This window comes from Callorhinus ursinus, unplaced genomic scaffold (assembly GCF_003265705.2).
Source record: "Callorhinus ursinus isolate GAN/ISIS: 27379988/994484 unplaced genomic scaffold, GSC_fseal_2.0 scaffold3, whole genome shotgun sequence".
In the NCBI taxonomy this organism is placed as follows: domain Eukaryota; kingdom Metazoa; phylum Chordata; class Mammalia; order Carnivora; family Otariidae; genus Callorhinus; species Callorhinus ursinus.
Window position 1 is genome coordinate 54,843,112 of NW_027397065.1, and position 14,544 is coordinate 54,857,655.

The 14,544-nt window shown below is 34.5% G+C and overlaps 1 protein-coding gene across 8 annotated transcripts in view; it reads right to left on the minus strand.

Annotated features, from left to right (window-relative positions):
• ITGA1 (integrin subunit alpha 1) overlaps positions 1 to 14,544 on the minus strand; it is a 168,464-nt gene that overhangs the window by 13,923 nt on the left and 139,997 nt on the right. For 6 of the 8 annotated variants that reach the window (XR_012377587.1, XR_012377586.1, XM_073890924.1 and 3 more), the window contains 6 exons: positions 12,707 to 12,783; positions 11,008 to 11,097; positions 9,537 to 9,639; positions 3,679 to 3,792; positions 1,325 to 1,429; positions 1,058 to 1,162 (listed from right to left, as the gene is read on the minus strand). Coding sequence is in view for 5 of the 8 variants with exons in the window: in XM_073890924.1 (XP_073747025.1) it covers positions 1,058 to 1,162; positions 1,325 to 1,429; positions 3,679 to 3,792; positions 9,537 to 9,639; positions 11,008 to 11,097; positions 12,707 to 12,783 (594 nt within the window). In the remaining 3 variants the exon portion in view is untranslated. The remainder of the gene's footprint in view (positions 1 to 1,057; positions 1,163 to 1,324; positions 1,430 to 3,678; positions 3,793 to 9,536; positions 9,640 to 11,007; positions 11,098 to 12,706; positions 12,784 to 14,544) is intronic. The other 2 variants (XR_012377588.1, XM_073890925.1) reach the window with 1 other exon arrangement.

The window sequence follows — 14,544 nt, forward strand, 5'->3', positions numbered from 1 at the left end:
TATTTTCAAAATATTATGCTAATCACAGTGAGAGCTAGTCATGTTTGAGTAGTGCAATTTTTAAAATATGGATTCTCCTGAGAGATTTAAAAACACTGGTTTTGTTAACATGCAAATGGAACTGGTGGTTTCAAATGACCCATCCCTCTTCTCTCCACTCAAATTTTCACTTAGGTCCTTGTTATAGAATGAAACAATTCTATATCATTTTCTACAGATTTATCCTTAGCAAAAACAAATCTCAAACCCTGCCCCCCTTTCATATAGCTAGGTATGAAATAGCTACACTCTGGTAATGAAGTTTATATAGGAGTTTGTGCAGGATTAAACATGAAATTGCCAATATCCATAAGTTTGTGATTTATACAAATTGTAACTTAACATGATCGAACCTAAAAATTGGAAATTTCATATAATTAACTAAACACTTCTAAGAGAGAAAGAAACCATACAAAATACAATGGATTAAGTTTTAAAGTAGCTTGTTGTCAGACAGATTTGACTCTTAGTAGTTAAAAAATGTCCTCCTATTTTATATATATACATACATATGTGTGCATATATATATAGTATATATAAATGTGTGTATATATGTAGTATATATAAATGTGTGTCATATATATACATATATATATGTGAAGTCTAATCTAATACAGTGAGTCCATAATACATGTTAGCTCTATTGTTAATGGTATCAAGGAGTCAAGCACTGTCTCTCTATAATTCTTTGTCCCTTAACTGAGTTCTACAGCGTTAAGATAAATGCAAACTTTGATACTGTATAGGTCTTTATTTCCAGCGGTACAAAAAAAAAAAAAGAATAAGAGAGACTGAAAAAAAAGTATACATCTGGAAGGAGACCTTGGAGATAACTTCATTACTAATAAACAAGGAAAATGAGACCCAAATAGTTGGTTAAGTAGAGCTGGGGCTTGGACCACATTTTTTTACACTTCCAGTTCTTTCTACAGAAGCACTCTGCTTTGCATATACTAAGTAATGAGCAAATATTTGTTAACATAATTCAATAATTACAGAGAACAATGCAATCACTTACTTTTATAAAAGTTGGTTTCCATAAGATAAGTGAAACATTCACTTGGCTTATGTCAGAAGGAATCAAAGTACACGTAATAGTAGCAAATTTACACGTACTGCAGTCCTGTTTAAATGTTCAGAGGTATATATTAGTATCTTTGCCATTTGACAAAAAGATACCATATTAAAGTATTCTATAAGATAGCTATTTTTAGGTTGATATTGAATTTATTCACTTAAAAAGCATGAGATAAAACTAGCACTTGTCTTGGTTATCTGAATTTACCGGAATTGTGCCTCGTTTGAGATCTTCAGGTTTGGATATAATCATTTTCTTCCCAGAGTTGACACCAAGAGGGTCCTGAAGGCTACTGGGTCTGCAGTTTGCATTCTAAGAAGTAAAAATATTTCTTTTATCAGACAATGCCAGGTGTCAGAAGGAAAAATGACTTGGTACAATAAAGTGAAGAATCTGAGTGACAGCCATTGTCACAGATGAAAGATCCATCTTCAGGAGTGTGCAACATGGAAGGAGCTGTTCTGTAGCATCCATATACCCCCACTCCCAGATAAAAATTACTGTTAGAATGCTACTTTTGAATTGTAATAGAGATCAGGGAGGTTGTTATCAAAAAGGAAGGATGTGGGGCGCCTGGGTGGCTCAGGCATTGAGCATCTGCTTCGGCTCAGGTCATGATCCCAGGGTCCTGGGATCAAGCCCCGCATCTGGCTCTGTGCTCCACAGGAAGCCTGCTTCTCCCTCTCCCACTCCCCCTGCTTGTGTTCCCTCTTGCTGTGTCTCTCTCTGTCAAATAAATAAATAAAATCTTTAAAGAAAACAAAACAAAAAGGAAGGATGCTAGTGGAACTTAACTATTGCATAACATAACTCATTAATTTATTGTTTTCATCAAACATTAGTTGTAAATTCCCATAATACAGAGAGAGAAAAGAAGTTAAAACTATACTGAAAAAAAAGGTTAGCATTTGTTATTCATTATGTTGGCTCATACGATGGTTTGTGAAACAAACAAAAAAAAGAGAGGGGCTTTCATCTGTATTTGTGTATTCATCCAATAATATTTTAGGAGTCTCTAAACACCAAGGGTAAGATATTTGGTCCATGTGGAAAGAAGATGTAAGTAAGCAGCCCTATAAATGTTAAGATGTCATGTTTGTAAGACAGCTTGTTCTTGGATTGTTTTACTAGACTTACTCTAATAAGCCTTTCGTTCATCAAGACTCTCTACATCCTTGATAAAAGGTAATGAGGATAAAGTTCATAAGTAATAGGAAAAGCACAATTTTAGTCTTCCTACATCTTCACAAACCTGCTTTTTTGGATTAGAGAGAAATGGTAGAGGTTTAATTTTTCCTTGCCTTTAGGGAAACATTTAAAGATTATAATCCAACTATCTCGGTTTCTACTTCTTGATTTTTGAGAGTATTTTAACTTAAAAAAAATCTCTGAAGACAGATTGTCAAATGCTGATAATATGCATGCATTACTTCAACATTTATTGTGATTTTCTGTGTCTTAGAGACTGAACCATAACAATTTACCACATTGACTCATTCAAAGCTATAGGTACAAAGTGATGCTGCTATTGTTTGGGATAAGTGAGTAAAGAGTACCGTACTGTTTTATGTGTAGCTGTGTGTGTGCTTAGGAGCAATTAAAAAGTCTCTTTATAGAGCTGTTTGATCATCTTAAACAAATTAAAACTGTAACAAACATTTTAAGGCACAAGTCAACAAGTAGTTATCTAAAATCTACTCCAGTGGATTGAATAGTATTCCAAAAAGACATGCCCAAGTCCTAGCACCTGGAACCTGTGAGTGTGACCTTATGTGGAAAAAGGGTGATTTTGGGGCGCCTGGGTGGCTCAGTTGGCTAAGCATCTGCCTTCAGCTCAGGTCATGATCACCAGGTCCTGGGATCCAGCCCAGTGTGGGGCTCCCTGTTCAGTGGGGAGTCTGCTCCTCCCTCTGCCGCTCCCCCTGCTAGTGCTCTCTCTCTCTCTCTCCCTCCCTCTCAGAGAAATAAATAAAATCTTAAAAAAAAAAAAAAAAGGAAAAAGGAAACAGTGTCATTGCAGATGTAATTAAGGATCTCCAGATGAGGTCCTTCTGTTTAGGATGGGCTCTAAATTCACTGATGAGTGTGCTATAAGAGACAGAAGAGGCAAAGACCCAGAAACTCAAGGAAGACAGACACGCGAAGACCGAGGCAGAGACTGCAGGTATGCTGCCATAAGCTAAGGCATGCCAAGGGTTGACAGCAGCCTCCAGAAGCTAAGAGAGAGGCATGGAACAGATTCTCCTTGTGAGCCTCCATAGGGAATGAACATTGTTGACACCTTGATTGTAGACTCTGGCCTCCAGGACTGTGAAAGAATACATTTCTGTTGTTTCTAGCCACCCAGTTGGGGTAATTTATTACCACAGCAGTTGTAGGAAACTAATACATCTACTAAGGAGCCAGTGGAAATTATTATTATTATTTAAAATTTTCTAAATGCTTCTCCAGATCACTTTGGTAAAGCTCTTTATCACAACTGGCATGCAAAACAAAAGGTTTTAAATACAAATTGAAAAAGATAATAATTATGATGTAATTCCAAGGCACACATTACTTACATTAGAAGACGACCATCCACTTGGGTATAGCACAGGATAACCATCTGATGTCAAGTTGGGAAACGAAATTGACAGTTTAAGTTCTGGCATTGGAAAATGTCCACTCTTTCTAATCTACAGGAAAGAAAAATAAAAATGTAACCTCTCTTCCTCTTCCAACAGCATCCTTTCTGTATTAGGTAGGACATCTGTTCTTAATTGAGGAATTAAGTTGTGTAATATTTTGAATCTGAAAGCGAATGCAGGCAGTTTACGGCACTGGATAGAGAACTGGCATAATTAAACAAGCAAAAAATAGGGATGTTTAATAGTGGTTGTATGCATCACCTATAACGTATATTGTTCCTTCATTCTCCCACTCCCAAAATAGGACTGGGATTAAGGAAAATCAGAATTAAATTTCTTTATGCTCATCATCTTTTTGGACATACTGGTCTTTTTGGAGGTGGGAAGGAGGGAGAACATTTACTTGATCCACTCAGAACAGGTGAGCATATTTTGTTTGCCTCAACCAGCTTGCCATAACTCCTTAAACCCACAAATCATTTCTCAGCACAGCCACATGGGATCTGCCACCACTGCACAGGAAAACCAGATACCAGTATGCTTCCCTTCACCATTTTATCTCCAACTAAGGCTACTGTGTCAATAATGATTGTTAATCCACTTGGATGAGAGTCACATTGATTCTCCTTTCAATGCCCATCTGTTTTTATCCACTAAACTACAATTCCCACTTAATATCACATCATGCCACCAATGGTGAGTGTAGCTCATAGGGAAGGAAAGCCAGGCAGGATGAAATTCAGCAGAGAGCCGAATTTGCTATTCAAAAGTCCTCACAAGTGGAAGAGGTGCAATGGAATTGGAGCAACCAAGTGCTATGGCCCTCCCTTCTTCCCACTCAAGCATAATTTCCAGGACCTACACCTTCTTCACACCCTCCCTAGGCTGAATTCTTAGGTGAGTAGGGAGCTCCTTAATTGACAGATGCCAGAAAATCCAACTGATCTATCTAATTGAGCCTTCTGGACTGGGAGTTACACAGTAAGCAATTCCCTGTGTTTGCCTAAAACTAAATGCATCCCTTAATCTTGGAATTCTAGGAATTTCTGAACAGCTGTGCCTGGCCTCTTAATCATGCTCCTTGACTCTTGCCCCTTCTTATTGTAATATGCCTTAAAATTGCCTGCCATGGCCTCCCACTCTAATTCCATCTGTTTTCTGCTAAAGAATAAAAAATCATATAATCTGTAATTAACATTTTTTTTGATTAAAAACAATGTTATTTACAGAAACATTGGAAAATATTGAAAATAAACAGGAAGTAAGTTTTCTACAATTCTACTACATTGGTAACACTTTAGTGTACAACTTACCTATCATATATGTATATATTATATACATGTATATTATAAAATTTGTAACATATAAAATACAAGATTTGGCACCCCACTTATAAAATGTATTGTCATGGTGTTTTCCCATAAACTTAGAGATTCTTTGAGAAATGAGTTTCATTGGCTGCTTAATAATAACCACAATATCAATATTTATTTATGTTCAACATTTATTTATATTCTAGACACTGTGCTAATTTTCTTACTTGCATTATTGCTTTTAACCCTGTTAACAGCCTTATGAGGTAGATTCTCTTAATATCCCTATTTTACCTATAAGGAAACAAGGTTAGAATGAGAATGAAGAACTTCCAAAATCACAGAGCTAGTAAATAGCAGAATTAAGTTTTTTTTTAAATCTAAAATGTGCCCTCTTTAGCTGTCTTTCCATTGAATAACTATCTGATAATTTATTTAAGCAATTATATGTGGTTAAACTTTTAGATTGTGTCCAGGTTTCAATTTTTAAACTACAAATGACACTGATAACAGTATCTCCTAGGGGTGTCTGGCTGGCTCAGTCAGAAGAGCATGTGACTTTTGATCTTGGGGTTGTGATTTTGAGCCCCATGCTGGGTGTAGAGATTACTTAAAAATAAGTAAGTAAGTAAGTAAATAAATAAATAAATAAAAGAGTATCTCTGAGAATAAATCTTTGTATCACCAATAATTTTCTATGGTACATTTTAAGCAATAAATTCATTCACTGGGTCTCACCTAAGAAAATGTTCATATATTTTTCAATTCCATTACTCCAATTTTTTATTTTATCTTAGCAAAATAATGAGGTACAAAAGATTATGGTCGGGGTATTCTTTTTCTTTTTTAATTTAATTTTATTATGTTATGTTAATCACCATGCATTACGTCATTAGCTTTTGATGTAGTGTTCCATGATTCATTATTTGCGTATAACGCCCAGTGCTCCATTCAATATGTGCCCTCTTTAATACCCATCACCAGGCTAACCCATCCTCCCACCCCTTCCCCTCTAGAACCCTCAGTTTGTTTCTCAGAGTCCATAGTCTCTCATGGTTCATCTCCCCTTCCGATTTCCCCCCTTTGTTTTTCTCTTCCTACTATCTTCTTTCTTCTTCTTCTTTTTTTTTTTTTAACATATAACGTATTATTTGTTTCAGAGGTACAGATCTATGATTCATCAGTCTTACACAATTCACAGTGCTCACCATAGCACATACCCTCCCCAATGTCCATCACCCAGCCACCCCATCCCTCCCACCCCCCACCACTCCAGCAACCCTCAGTTTGATTCCTGAAATTAAGAATTCCTCATGCCAGTGAGATCATGTGATAACTTGTCTTTCTCTGATTGACTTATTTCTCTTCGCCTAATACCCTCTGGTTCCATCCATGTCGTTGCAAATGGCAAGATTTCGTTTTTTTTTTGATGGCTGCATAATATTCCATTGTATATATATACACCACATCTTCTTTATCCGTTCATCTGTTGAAGGACATCTTGGCTCTTTCCATAGTTTGGCTATTGTGGACATAGCTGCTATAAACATTGGGGTGCACGTACCCGTTCTGATCATTACATTTGTATCTTTGGGGTAAATACCCAGTAGTGCAATTGCTGGGTAGTACGGTAGCTCTATTTTCAACTTTTTGAGGAACCTCCATACTGTTTTCCAGAGTGGCTGCACCAGCTTGCATTCCCACCAGCAGTGTAGGAGGGTTCCCCTTTCTCTGCTTCCTTGCCAACATCTATTGTTTCCTAACTTGTTAATTTTAGCCATTCTGACTGTGTGAGTTGGTATCTCATTGAGGTTTTGATTTGGATTTCCCTGATGCCGAGCGATGTTGAGCACTTTTTCATGTGTTTGTTGGCCACTTGGATGTCTTTGCAGAAATGTCTGTTCATGTTTTCTGTCCATTTCTTGATTGGATTAGTTGTTCTTTGGGTATTGAGCTTGGTAAGTTCTTTATAGATTTTGGATACTAGCCCTTTATCTGATATGTCATTTGCAAATATCTTCTCCCATTCTGTCGGTTATCTTTTGGTTTTGTTGACTGTTTCCTTTGCTGTGAAAAAGCTCTTTATCTTGATGAAGTCCCAATAGTTCATTTTTGCCCTTGCTTCCCTTGTCTTTGGTGAGGTTTCTAGGAAGAAGTTGCTGCAGCTGAAGTCGAAGAGGTTGCTGCTTGTGTTCTCCTCTAGGATTTTGATGGACTCCTGTCTCACGTTTAGGTCTTTCACCCATCTTGAGTCTATTTTTGTGTGTGGTATAAGGAAATGGTCCAGTTTCATTCTTCTGCATGTGGCTGTCCAATTTTCTCAGCACCATATTTTGAAGAGACTGTCTTTTTTCCATTGGACATTCTTTCTTGTTTTGTCGAAGATTAGTTGACCATAGAGTTGAGGGTCCATTTCTGGGCTCTCGATTCTGTTCCATTGATCTATGTGTCTGTTTTTGTGCCAGTACCATACTGTCTTGATGATGACAGCTTTGTAATAGAGCTTGAAGTCCAGAATTGTGATGCCACCAGCTTTGCTTTGCTTTTTCAACATTCCTCTGGCTATTCGGGGTCTTTTCTGGTTCCATAAAAATTTTAGGATTATTTGTTCCATTTCTTTGAAAAAAGTAGATGGTATTTTGATAGGGATTGCATTAAATGTGTAGATTGCTCTAGGTAGCATTGACATCTTCACAATATTTCCAATCCATGAGCATGGAACATTTTTCCATTTCTTTGTGTCTTCCTCAATTTCTTTCATGAGTATTTTATAGTTTTCTGAGTACAGATTCTTTGCCTCTTTGGTTAGATTTATTTCTAGGTATCTTATGGTTTTGGGTGCAATTGTAAATGGAATAGACTCCTTAATTTCTCTTTCTTCTGTCTTGTTGTTGGTGTATAGAAATGCCACTGAATTCTGTGCATTGATTTTATATCCTGTCACTTTACTGAATTCCTGTATGAGTTCTAGCAGTTTTGGGGTAGAGTCTTTTGGGCTTCCCACATAAAGTATCATATCATCTGCAAAGAGTGAGAGTTTGACGTCTTCTTTGCTGATTTGGATGTCTTTTATTTCTTTTTGTTGTCTGATTGTTGTGGCTAGGACTTCTAGTACAATACTGAATAGCAGTGGTGATAGTGGATATCGGTCAGGGATATATATATATATTTAAGATTTTATTTATTTATTTGACAGAGAGAGACACAGTGAGAGAGGGAACACAAGCAGGGGGAGCAGGAGAGAGAGAAGCAGGCTTCCCGCCAAGCAGGGAACCCGATGCGGGGCTCAATCCCAGGACCCTGGGATCATGACCTGAGCCGAAGGCAGATGCTTAATGACTGAGCCACCCAGGAGCCCCGGTCAGGGATATTCTTAACAATGTTATTTATATCAACATTATTTATAATAGTTTGAGAGTACCTATTTCAAGTTTGGACCCTAGTAACAACATATTAATAGCTATAATATTCAAAATTCTTTCCTTCCTTCCTTCCTTCCTTTTGTTGAATTCTTTAATCTGGGAAAAGCAAATGGGGCTAGAAGAGCTTGGCAGCCAAAATTTCAAAAGTTAATCTCGATAATAAGGTGATCTGCATTCATGCTAATTTCCAGGGTATAGCTTGTCATAGAAATTTTAGCAAAGAGCACGAAAAGAAAATAATGGAATGAATCTTGAGAGCATACATTTATTTCACTTTGTAAGAGAACTTCCCTTTCCACTATTGGCAATTCCCAAAGAGATTGAGACCATTTTCACTTATAATACTGTTGCATTATTTCATGCTTCTGAACATATACTTAAATCCGTCATTTGAATTGGACCCTCTTTTACTTGAGTAATATTAACTTGAGTCTGTGTCTGTAAGTAGGCATTACCTAAAATGAAAGTCTGGTTTAACTTCATAATTCTTTGCTACAATGGTTAGGAAAAGTTCATTATGAGGAATTCAAAGAGAAAAATAAATTTATAGTAGAAAACATCACTTAAGGATCTGGTAGGAGGAACATAAGTTATAGTATGATGCCTATGGAAGGTTGCAATGAGCAGAATGAGATACATATTTATTTGTTGAGTAAAGTAAAATATTACCAAGACATCTGAAGTAATCAATTTCTGAAATAGTCATATTTATTTTTTTAAAAGTGCTTTGCTCACTCATACTGAAAACATAATGTAAACAAAGTCTATAGGCTTATAGGTAGTGTCTTTTTGGTTTTATAAGTTTGTTTTTTCTAGGAAGTCATTCTAAGAATGTGTTAGGAGGAAATTAGAGACTTTTTAAAATTGCTTCAAAGTATAATTATCAATAATTCTTTAGATAAAATTGCTTCAAAATAGTGAAATTATAAAAAAATATTCTGGAATATAGAGATTAACTGTTGAATCAACATGTTTCTATGTGTCTGTTAATACTTTCATTTATTTATAAACTTATAAATTACTCCTTGACAATAATAATTTAGAGGTAGTTTCTTACCAAATAGAAGATATTAATTTCATCTCCAATGTCCTCAGTAGAATTAATAACTTCAGGGACAGTCTCATTGGCTGCAACTGAAATATGGTATTCGCTTGCAGAGCTTAGAATTAATTGGAAGAAGAAAAACAAAACACAACAAAGTTTAACTTTTATTTGACCTCACTTTTTTTCTTTCTTTATACCAGGTAATCCCACAAAAAGTACTTGTAGAAATTTCAAATCAGAGGCAAATTCTTTTACCCTGAAACCTACAATTAAATCTTTGAGGAGGGTGAGAAAGATGATATAATTCAGCTCAATAAGTCACTGATGCTTATTTGGCCTTAAAATGCCAAAATACGTACAATTTTTAAAATAAAAGTTTCATTGTTACCAAGTGAAAAGTTTCCATTAATTCACTAATATCATTTACATTTTGTAAATAATGAGGCTAAAACTTAGTATTTTTAGTAGTGCTGAATTTTAAATAGATTTAAAAAAATTGTTAACCTTTTCACATTAAGGGCCTATATTTACTGCTAAACTTAAAAATTCAATCTTTCCTGTACAACTTCTCCATGTTCTTTGGATGAACTTGGTGGAATGAAGTATAATAAAAATATATAGGTGTTTGCCAAAATTTGATTTTAACAAAATGAAAAATTCTTGGAAAAAAGTCATTGTACCAAGAGAAGTGGATAACAGCGAGATAGAAAACAGCAAATAGAATTTGGAGGCTAAGTAATATATATAAAATCTATGTGTATATCCTATTATCCTCTCATTTTTGTTGTTTGTTATCAGAAAAAACAAAGTTCCATAGAAAATAAATTAATAAAATGATAAGACTTTTAGACTAAGCTTGTCTCTGATTCTTGTACTTTTTATATACATTGCACATATTTTTTTAGCAAAAGCTTGGAGTCTTGCTTAAGCAAGGGGATTTATAGTGGGAAACGTTGCCAATATGATTTGTGTTTGGATAGATTGAAAGTTCTTAGGGGAAAGGAGAATTTATGAATAATGCAAGAAATAAACAGCTTCATTAATAAGAAATGATTTAATCTTGTGTGTCCAGAATGGGCAGGCTGATCAGATCCCTCACAATGAGAAATGATAGTTAAGAAATATGCTGGTGACCTCTAAGAACACTGCCATTTGTAAAATACTTCTTCTAGGTCTTCAGAGTTTAGAGTGGATTGCTAATGAGTTTAGACTGGACTGCTAATGCAATCCAGCATCATTAGCACCTCACATCTAAGATTATTTAGCATGCTGGGTCTCAGACTTTAGAGTGCATGAAAATTACCCGGAGGGCCTGTTTAACACCGATTTCTGGGCCCCAGAGTTTCTGATTCAGTATATTGGGGTGGGGCTAAGAATTTGCCTAAGTTCCCAGGTGCTTCTGATGACCGTGGCCAGGGACCACACTTTGAGAACCACTGGGTTTGTAGAAAGGCATCAACATAAAAATGCAGTTTCCTCCTACCTGTAAAACTGAAGTCCAACTTCATATTTTACTGGGATAGAAATGTTTACTTCATTATCAGAAAGGGCTTCAGGAGGTTCTTCACTGTCACTAGAAAATACATAGCATGTTCAGACAAATCTGAAACTATTGACTAGAGACATTTCTGAGCATTTGAAAGGGAACCTTATCTTGGCAACTAAATAAAAGCATAGAAGAGTAGAATTTTTGTTTTTGTATTTTTTGTTTGTTTTGTTGTTGTGGTTGTTTTTCAATCAGGGTGGGGAGGGAGGTCAGAAATGGGTATTATTAAATTTCCCAAGTTGATTCTGAATTGTAGCTAGGGTGAAAACCACACTGATATAGTCCAAGTTTTCTCAAACTTCTATGAGGATTATGGATAAAGTAACCTTGCATCTTCCTAAGAAACAGCTAGCTCTGTATATACACTTCACCCCTCAAAAACTTTTCTGGCTCCTTATGGTTTGCTCAGTTAAGAAAACATGTCTCATTCTGACATTCAATACTCACCATAACATGGTAGGATGCACACCCCCTGTTTATCTTCATTACTCCTTTATGTATTCTCTATATTTGAGCTAAAATGGATTACCTGATATTCCCTCAGTAGACCTAGTGGTCCACCATTGAGTTTTTGCTCAAGCTGTATATTTTTCCTAAAATGCTCCACCTAATTCTATTTACCAACCTTTCTATGAATTGCTACTCACCCTTTAAGGTCCTTCTCAATTGTAATCTCCTTGATCAAGTTTTCTTGGGGTCTCATTGCCAAGTAGATTTAATTTCAACCTCTATTAAGTCTCTGATACACAGCTTATATTTCTTTAATGAATTTTCCTTGTTGTATCCTATATTATAATTTATATATATATATTTTTATAATAATTTATATATTAGTCTTCTTAGCCCCCTACTATAATGTTTACTCCATTAAGTTCATGTCCTTATTAATTTTTGTATTCCCTATAGTGACTAATTCAATATCTTGTCTGTAGTAGATATCAAATAAATATTTGTTGAGCTTGATTAAATTGAGCACACAGAATTCATTTACCCATTAATTTATTTTCTCATTTATTCATTCATTCTACATTTATTCAGTGATTATTAGATGTGAGGCACCACGCTAGCTACTAGGGAATAAAGCAACCAGAGATAGAACTTTATCTCAAGGAGTTTATGGTCCAGTGGATGATTACACTTAGAAGAAAGTTAAGACACTATTTCAATTTCCTTATTAGCCCTTTGTTATTTTTAGTCTGGGTATTCTATGATATCTATGATTTGGATGAAATGTATTAAACTACAAAAGGGCATCATAAAATTTAAGTCCATCTAATGATTCAGTTGACCGTGATGGCAGTAAAAGTTAAATTAGCAATCCTGTAAAATTTTAAAAAATTTAAATGCAGTTTGGCAGGTATAAGTGATGTGTGATTACAACATGTTTTACAGCTCATAGAACCAAAGGTTTAATCTTGGTAGATGCATTAATTCTATTAAATAAAAATTTCTTTATTTTTAGTTAATCATAAGGATGTTTTTGTGAAGTAAAGGCGTTCACTGCCTTCTGCTTTTACTGATCTCATAAAAGCTGTAAGAAGTTCCAGTGAGTCTATAGAGCAAAATATTCTAAATACCTGAAATTATATACTTACACACTTATATCACATATGCTTATGCATACATATCAACCAACCTTGTTGCACTTAAATGAATGATCACATTTTCCATGAGATAAGATGTGTTAAACTGAAATAATATTTTGAAAGTAACCTATGAAATAAAAATATTTTTAGTTTAGTAACAGATAAAGAAGTAAAATGTTTACTTTGATCAAAATGTTTAATTACATTAATGATATTACCTATACTGAAATTGCAAAGTTATTTAAGAAGTCTGACCTTAGAAAATAAAACCTAATCACATCTCAAAAATATAACAAGACATAACATACATGTACTTTTAAATGTAAATACATTATGCAAACAATGAATCATAGAACACTACATCAAAAACTAAAAAAAATTAAATATGTTTTTAACTTTTCAGAAAAATATAAATCTTTCAAAAATAAATGTAAATATGTAATATGCTTTGTATATTAATATTGAATTTAAATATTTTATTCAAATTATATTAATAAAAATAATTTATACTACATCAGCTATTACCATGAAGGTACATTCTATGTATTATATTACCATAGTCTACCAGATCACAATCATAAAAATGTAATTATAAAATGGTCATAATAAAAGCCTCCTTAATATGTAACAATTTCAAGTAGCAGTAACCATCTACACATGTTCATTATAAAATAGGGGAAAACCTACTTGGTTCCATTAATTTGATAGTATAAAAAAGTTTTGGACTTTTAAGGAATAAAAACAAAATGAAAAAATAAAAGGCTTATTTATAATAAACTATGATAATAATAATAATAATGCAGTAAGTTTTATTTACAAATTGTATAGTTAAAATAATACCTAAGAAAAACATATAAACTATATAATTCAGGACTCTTCATAAACACTGACAGGTAGGCCAGAAACTGGATTACTTATTTGAAGAAATAGGTCCTCAGCAAAGTTCTAGTCCAAGACTCCTCATGATAATCTTTATAAAGCTGTATTTCCTATCCTGAAAACTAATCTTGGTTTGTGCTAACTAGGGTGTTTTGGAATTTGGCCAGCTAAATAGATGGCTCAAAATGCACAATTGATAGAAACTACCTAAAATTTTACCTTTGTGATTAAGTGCCAGACAGGACAGAGTTTGATCTTTAAAGCTCTTTTAATTAGTTTAGGACCATTCACAGAAGGGATGATTAAAATTCAGGTGTCATGAGATTTGCATGGTTGAACCATATTATGTGTGAAGTTTTCTTTTGTATTTTCTTTTCCCACATATATTTTGAGTTACATTAAAATTTTTTTTCTTAAGAATCTGCATGTCTGCAGTGTGCTTCTTGCTTTGAAACAGTAATCATAATTCTAATAGATTTACTGGGTGGGTTTGAGCTACAATACTTTATAGAAGGTCAAATTGCCAGTCTCACAGTGTGCTCATTTTTCTCCTGCCTTTCCTTAATCCCCTGACTGGCCTGGACATATAAGTCTTGGCATTTGGACCTCGGGAAGATACTAGCAGAGAACTGGGGTTGAAGACGGTGCTTATTCCATATTGACCTGATCCTGAAATTCTTAAACTATAAATCTAGATCTTGAAGTCAGAGTATATTTTAAGTGTAGAGCCCATGCAAAAATCCCTTGCAAATTAACTTCCCATCTCTCTATTGATGGCATGAGATGCTTTGATTTAAGCTTTTACCTTAAGTAGCAAGGAAATGCTAAAGAAAGAAAAAAGTGGTTGAAAAATAACTAAGATTGCAATTAATATCTTTAAATGGCTGAAATGTAACACAGACTATATCATTATTCTTTAAGAAATGGAGATAATTCCATGGTTAATTAAAGTGTTCAGAGGAAGGTATAGACATGAGTTGAAATTCACTATTTCCATATCAAAATAGAG